This window comes from Brachypodium distachyon, chromosome 2, assembly GCF_000005505.3.
Source record: "Brachypodium distachyon strain Bd21 chromosome 2, Brachypodium_distachyon_v3.0, whole genome shotgun sequence".
Classification (NCBI taxonomy): domain Eukaryota; kingdom Viridiplantae; phylum Streptophyta; class Magnoliopsida; order Poales; family Poaceae; genus Brachypodium; species Brachypodium distachyon.
Window position 1 is genome coordinate 44,721,044 of NC_016132.3, and position 7,242 is coordinate 44,728,285.

Sequence of the window (7,242 nt, forward strand, 5' to 3'; positions counted from 1 at the left end):
AATCTAGTTGCAAATGTTTTGAATGTCCTGGTTAAAAGGGCTCAAAACCAGGGTCTGATTAAGGGCTAAATTCCTGAATTAGTAGAAGGGGTTTTAAGTATGTTGCAGTATGCAGATGACACCATCTTTCTGTTTGATGGGGATCTGCATGGTGCAAGGAATCTTAAGTTCCTCTTGTGTTTATTTGAACATCTTACTGGTCTTAAGATCAACTTCCATAAAAAAATTAAATTTTCTGTTTTGGAGATGCTGTAGAGAATAGCTTAGCTTTAGCTCAGATTTTTAGGATCTATGCCCATGAAATACCTAGGAATACCAGTCCACACTAGGAAACTTGCAAATTCTGATTGGAAAGCTACCGAAAATAAGGTAGAGCATAAATTAAGTTGTTGGAAAGGAAAATTGTTGTCTTTAGGGGGGGCGGGGGGGCTTGGTGCTGTTAAATGCTAGTCTTAGTCATGGTTGTCTCTTTACCTTTTGCCTAAGGGTGTCAAAAAGAGAATTGATTACTTTAGAGCTAGATTACTGTGGCAGGAGGATCAGGGGATAAAAAAGTATCACCTTGTGAGCTGGCCAATTATTTGCCAACCCAAAGAACAAGGGGGTCTAGGTGTTGTAGACTTAACAATTAAGAATATCTGTTACTTAGGGAATGGTTATGGAGACTTAAGAATAGAAATGGCTTATGGCAGCAGATGCTTAAAGCTAAGTATTTAAGCAGGGAAACTCCGAGTCAAGCTGAGAGTAGGGCTGGTCAATCTCATTTTTTGCATGGGCTGATGCAAGTTAAAAGTATTTACAATAATTTCAGTAGAAAAGTGGTAGGTAATGGAAAGAATGTACTCTTTTGGGAGGATCTTTGGCTAGGGGATGAACCCCTCAAGGTTCAATTCTATAAGTTGTTCAATATTTCTAGGAATCATGGTATCACTGTAGCTAAAACTCTCCAACGGAACTGTCAACACATGTCTTTTAGAAGGAATTTCAGTCCTGAGACATTCAATTATGGAATGATCTCAAAGCATTATGTTCTCAAGTGGTGCTGAATGAGCAGAAGGATAGAAGCAAGTGGTTGTTAGAAAAAAAATGGTCAATTCTCTGTGAAATCTTTTTACAATGTTTTGGTTACCAAGCAAATTGATTTCCCATTTAAATATTTCTGGAAACTGAAACTACCTCTTCAGATTAAAGTTTTTATGTGGTTGGTAGAAAGAAACAATATTTTAACTAGGGATAACCTTTTGCATAGGGCTGGACAGGTCCAAAGGAGTGTGTTTTTTGTGATAGTAATGAGAGTATAGATCATCTCTTCTTGGTTTGTCCAGTTGCTAGATTCATTTGGAGCGTGATAGGGTGTACTTTTGGTATAACTTCTTTCCCTATAACTATGTCAGAAATTCATACTTGGTTTGGATCCTTCCCTCATAGTTGTAGGCAGGTTTTAATTATTGGTTACTCAGCACTTTGCTGGTCCCTTTGGAAGGATAGAAAGGCTATTTGTTTTCAAAATATTTATCCTGGTGATCCCACTAATATATTGTTTTCACTATGCTATTGGATGAATGCTTGTCCATTTTACAGAAACCTGAGGCAAAGAAGGCATTGTTGGATGTTTCGGCAACTCTCTGGAAAGTGGCGATGGAAATCTTAAGTAGATCGTTTGGGTGGAACCTGTGCAAGCACCTGGAGGCGGGTTAACAAAAAGAGACTTTTGCTGTGTTGGTACTTGTTTTGATGGTACTGTAATAAGCAGCAACAAAACACTTTCCCTTGTAATGTTTGTCATCTGGGAGTTTCTGGCGGTTGATTTTTCTTTTTTTCCTTTCCTGAATTTTGAAAGACCTGAACTTTTCTTAATTGAAATCGGGAGCTCGCTTCTAGTTCCAAAAAAAAAAAGGTTGGACCAGTTTGCTGCTGTGATATCGCAGGTTATTTTTGCAAACGCGCCGGGAAGCCGAACGGTTCGTGTCCCTCTGCGGCTCTCACTCTGTCTCTGTCCTCGACGGCGGCGATACACACCCTCACACCCTATGCCCCATCTCGCTGCCGAGCGACCCAGCCCCCTCGCTCCGTGGATCGTCTTCCTCCTCGCGCGAGCGCCTCCACCGCAGGTTGATCTCCCCGTCGATTCTCTCGCCCCCGACTGTTTCTCCTCCCAATCACCCCACGAACGGATTCCGCCCTTTAGCTCCTCGTTTCATAATCTTCCCCAATTCGTAACTGAGGCAAAAATTAAGGTAGGGTGGCCGCCCTACCTTGCACAACTGGGTCCTCCGCCCGTGTTTGTACCGATGTAGCTCCACCGCTGGCCGCCTCGACTCCCAGGCCTCCACTTTTCTCTGCAATACGTATCTTAGTGCTCTCCTGCTTCCATTGCCGAAGCCTGCAGCCTGTTCAACAAAATGCCCCATCGCAATGTCGTATTCTGTTCAGTCCTCAGTAAGAGGTTTTTGGTATATTCCAACATGCAAAATGTGCTTAGCACTAGGGAGCCAAGCATGAGCTGCGATCTGCAACTCATTCGCGGTTGACACCCTTGTTACCTGGTGCATCCATTGGAAAGGCATTCTTGTGGCTTATATAGTTTGCAACTTCTAAACAGCTAAATAATTTGTTTCTTGTTACTTATATATGAGAACACAAGAAAAATGACACAAGTAGCACTATTCTAATCAACTGCACGGTTTGATAAAATATATTGAAGCTTCATTTCAGAGTTAATGTATTTAAGTTAATTTCTATTGCTACAGATGACACTCTACTTTTAGCCTGTTGCTGTTTAAGAAATTATTCCTTCCGTTCCTAAATAAAGAAGTCCTATCTTTGTCCCAAGTCAAACTTCTTCAAGTTTGACCAAATCATAGAAATTTTTACTAAGATCTACAATATCAAATCAGTATGTTATGAAATATGTATAATGACATATTTAATAAAACTAATTTGAAGTTCTAATTGTTGGTAGTTTTTCCTATATATTTGGTCAAACTTGAAAAGGTTTGACTTAGGACAAAGCTAGGACTTCTTATATTTAGGAACAGAGGTAACTATCCTTCGCTACTATGACAAGCAGTGCTGATATCCTTATTGATATTCCATATGTCGACTGATGTAAAATACACTGATTATCGTGTTCTCAACTCAATCTTTCATTCCTGCCTAGGCAATCAAGGTTTTCCTTCCTTTCTGAAAATGGAATGTAGTTCAGATGATGGTTCAGAGATTAGCAATACTGAGATTGATGAGTACGAAGGCAAAATTTATGCAAGCTTGATGTCAGGTGATTTAAAAGTTAACAACGGTGAAAGTTACAGTTGCCCATTCTGTAGCGGAAAGAAGAAGAAAAATTACACTTTGCATAATCTTCTTCAGCATGCCTCAGGAGTAGGTGCAGCACCTAATAGACCAGAAAAAGAAAAGGCAACCCACCGTGCCCTTGCCAAACATTTGAAGAATGGCCTTGCTAAATCGCCCGAACCACAGTCACAGCTAGTTGATGTGGAGCCACAACCACTTCCAGGCAGATATGAGAAGTTTGTGTGGCCCTGGATGGGTGTTGTAGCTAATGTGCCTACTGAATGGAAGGATGGGTGTCAGATTGGAGAAAGTGGAAATCGTTTGAAGGAGCAACTATCACGCTTTTGCCCACTGAAGGTTATTCCTTTATGGAATTTTAAAGGTCATACAGGGAATGCTATTATTGAGTTTGGAAAAGACTGGAATGGTTTCAGAAATGCACTTGCATTTGGAAATTACTTTGAGGCAGAAGGTTATGGCAAAAGGGACTGGAAACAAAAACAGAATCAAGGGTCAAATCTTTTTGGATGGGTTGCAAAGGCTGAAGATCATAGTTCTCCAGGTCCGATTGGGGATCACTTAAGGAAAAATGGTGACTTGAAAACTATCAATGATCTTGAAAATGAAGGAACACGTAAAAATGACGAACTTGTAGCTAATTTAGCTAACCAAATTGAGGCCAAGAATAAGTATTTAGAGGACCTTGAATTTAGATACAATGAGACAACCGCATCACTTGCGAAGATGATGGGGCAAAGGGAACTACTTCTCCATGCATATAATGAAGGTTTCTGTTAATTTTTGCTACTTCCCATTTTATATACTATATGTGTCTAAAGCATCTCGATGTTTTAAATTGTTAAATAACTACTGAAACTTATCACTACCAGAAATTCGGAAGATGCAGCAGCTAGCTCACAGACATTCTCAAAAGATCATAGATGAGAACCAAAATCTGCGTTCAGAACTGGAGTCCAAGATGAGTGAGCTTAATGCGAGAAAGAAGCAGCTTGATGACCTTGCTGCAAAAAGTTATTGTGATAGAAGGATTCTTGAGCAGGAGAAGCAGAAGGTGTGTGATTTCCTGGCTTCTTGCATCTTATCTCCTTTGCACCCTTCTTGAGTCTTTTGAAGTGGAGTCCAGTGGCCGCACTCATCACCACATGCAATGGTGTGCGCACAGTGGGTGTACACAGAATCATCACACCTTCAGGGTGCCAATAAGAGTGGAAGCACCTCTATTGGGCATTTGGGGTGTTTTAGTCATTAGCAAGATAACATGAGCAACCCTTTATTTTTGTCATGTGCTCGCCACTGGCCAAGTGTCCATGGATATGCCTCCATTTGCATTTTTTTACCTGTCATGCACTGCTTAAAAAGTTCAATAGGTACCTTTGTTGTACCAGTGTTGCTTACTCATTTATTTTCTGTTGGCAGCTGTTTATCATCAGTGCTATTCATGCATTTATTGGTCTGCTACCATTTATTACTATTCAAGCCCTGTCACTTGGAAATATGCATGCAACTTATGTGATTTTGTTTGCCTTTTGTTTTTGCTTGATTTCAGAATGCTATTAGATCAAACCATCTTAAGTTGGCAACAGTGGAACAACAGAGAGCTGGTGAGGATGTGCTGAAGCTGGTGGGAGAACAGAAGGTATGTGTCCCGGTTCCTTTCATGTAATCTGATGTTTGACTTTTGAATAATATGTCTTGTATGTTTGTCTTCTGTATGAAAACTGTAGAGAGCGAAAGAAGCTGCTTTAGACAATATCCTGAAGTTAGAGCAGCGGTTGGAGGCAAAACAGACGCTTGAATTAGAAATTCAGCAGCTGAAGGGCAAATTGGAAGTGATGAAGCATATGCCAGGTCATGAAGATTCAGAGTCGAAGAATAAAATCGATGAACTTAGCGCGGAGCTGCAAGATAAGATAGATGAACTGGATGCTATGGAGTCACTTAACCAAACTCTAGTTATTAAAGAAAGCAAAAGTAATATTGAGATGCAAGAAGCTCGGAAGGAGCTGGAAAATGTACGTTTATTGTTAGGTGATCTAACTGCACGATAAGTACAGTTTTAATGTTCTTTCAGCAACACGATCAATCTATTTAATGTTGTCCTTCATATCTTATGGCTATTCATCCTTTCATCTGCTGCATGTTCCACAGGGCTTTCTTTATCTTTCTGGTGGCCAGGCACATATAGGAATCAAGAGAATGGGTGAGCTCGATCTCAAAGCATTTTCAAGTGCTTGCAGACAGAAGTCATCGAAAGAGGAAGCAGAAGTTACTGCTGCCATTCTTTGTTCAAAGTGGGAAGCTGAAATTAGAAATCCAGAATGGCACCCTTTCAGGGCTGTCATGGTTGATGGGAAGGAAACGGTATGAATCTTCATTTGTAAAAAACCATTGCTGCTAAGCACTTAACTTTCAAGTTTTGAGTTATTACTGGTACAACAGCATGAATCTTCATTTGTAAAAAACCATTGCTTGATTGCTTCTACGTACTGAACTTTCAAGTTTTGAGTTATTATTGGTACAAAACCGTCCTCTAACATTTGCTAATTTGCTTTTGAATGTTTATAGATATCTTCTCTTGCATATAGAAATGCTTTGTTATTTTGGAGTGCCATTTTAATGGTTTTGTGTTTAGTTGCATCTTTGTTACTGGAATCCCGTGTCCTGCATAAACCACTATATAGTTTAGTCATCTTGGATACCTTTGCTCAATGGGCTATTTACTGTGATTTCCTGGCAACCCTATGGATATTGTCCTGTAAGCCTCATGACCTGGGTTATCTATCTTATTTGAGTTCTAATAGTGCATGCTGTGCTTTAGGAAATAATTGATGCTGATGACGCAAAACTTCAAGAACTAAAAGGAGAGCATGGTGAAGAAGTATATGCGTTGGTGACAAAGGCACTGCATGAAATTAATGAGTACAATGCTACCGCCAGGTATCCCATAGGAGAGCTGTGGAACTTCAGAGAAGAGCGGAAGGCGTCTCTGAAGGAAGCTGTTCAGTTTGTCATGAGACAGTGGCGAATGAACAAGAAAAAACGTTGAGCCTATTTATCCAGTCGTGCCACCGCTTTCCACCTGGTCTGGGGGTTATGCTACACTAGCGTTAGAGCTTTTGAACCTGTAGTATGCTTTTGAACCTGGGCGTCATGGCTCTATGCTGGGCATAAGTTAAATATTCCTGCTCCAGCAGTAGCGTTAGCGTAGTCTGTTTATCCAGCTGTGTAGTTTGGTTTGTTCTTAAGCACCTATTGACCTATGTGGGATGTCCGTTATTGAGAACTGATTTTGTAGGTCTGCAACGGTGTAAGCAGATGCAGCAGACGACCAAGGCTGTACTGTAGTTCAGTTCTTCGGTGTCCATGAAACACTGCGAGAAGCGAAACTGCACGGTCTTTTTTTATTCTAAAATGTTGGTCCATGCTGTGGGATCGGCCGCTCCAAATTACGTTCTGAAACCAAGTACTAATAACCAAAATGACAGTTCTGATTGTAAAAAAAAAAAAGGAACTGAATGGAGCACTACGAATCTACTACAGCATGCCTTAAACAACAAACTCATAAAAACGTGCGGCAACATGGAGCTTTGGCTGTATTACCTCCCTCATAAGTCATACTCCCTCCGTTCCATAATTCTTGTCTCAATTTTTTCCAAAAATAAATGTATCTATTCCTAAAAGATGCATGTAAAATTTCGACGAGAATTGTTCCCTCCGTTCCATAATTCTTGTCTCAATTTTTTCTAAAAATAAATGTATCTATTTCTAAAAGATGCATGTAAAATTTCGACGAGAATTATGAAACAAAGAAAGTACTTGTCGCTATTTTAGTATAAATTTGCACTAAAACAACGACAAGTATACAGAGAAAGTACTTGTCGCTATTTTAATACAAATTTGCACTAAAACAACGACAAGTATTTAGGA

At 40.0% G+C, this 7,242-nt stretch overlaps 1 protein-coding gene across 2 annotated transcripts; it reads left to right on the forward strand.

Annotated features, from left to right (window-relative positions):
• Window positions 1-1,954: 1,954 nt before the first annotated feature.
• LOC100845391 (factor of DNA methylation 1) lies at window positions 1,955-6,727 on the forward strand. Of its 2 annotated transcripts, none has more exons than XR_730850.3 (7): window positions 1,955-2,111; window positions 3,161-4,081; window positions 4,185-4,366; window positions 4,862-4,951; window positions 5,040-5,343; window positions 5,464-5,676; window positions 6,134-6,727. XR_730850.3 is itself a non-coding variant. In XM_003569368.4 (7 exons), the coding sequence occupies exons 2-7, from the start codon at window positions 3,190-3,192 to the stop codon at window positions 6,359-6,361; spliced, it is 1,893 nt and encodes a 630-aa protein (XP_003569416.1). In that variant the 5' UTR covers window positions 1,955-2,111; window positions 3,161-3,189; the 3' UTR covers window positions 6,362-6,727. The 2 variants fall into 2 exon arrangements, 1 of the variants encoding a protein (XP_003569416.1); XM_003569368.4 differs by having other exon boundaries at window positions 5,040-5,327.
• The last annotated feature ends 515 nt before the right edge of the window (window positions 6,728-7,242 follow it).

What these genes read in the sequence shown, in the direction of transcription:
- LOC100845391 (XM_003569368.4), top strand. Translation starts at nt 3,190, where the DNA reads ATGGAATGTAGTTCAGATGATGGTTCAGAGATTAGCAATACTGAGATT. An exon ending in TCTCCATGCATATAATGAAG is followed by an intron (nt 4,082 to 4,184) that starts GTTTCTGTTAAT and finishes TATCACTACCAG; the next exon opens with AAATTCGGAAGATGCAGCAG. An exon ending in CTCGGAAGGAGCTGGAAAAT is followed by an intron (nt 5,328 to 5,463) that starts GTACGTTTATTG and finishes CATGTTCCACAG; the next exon opens with GGCTTTCTTTATCTTTCTGG.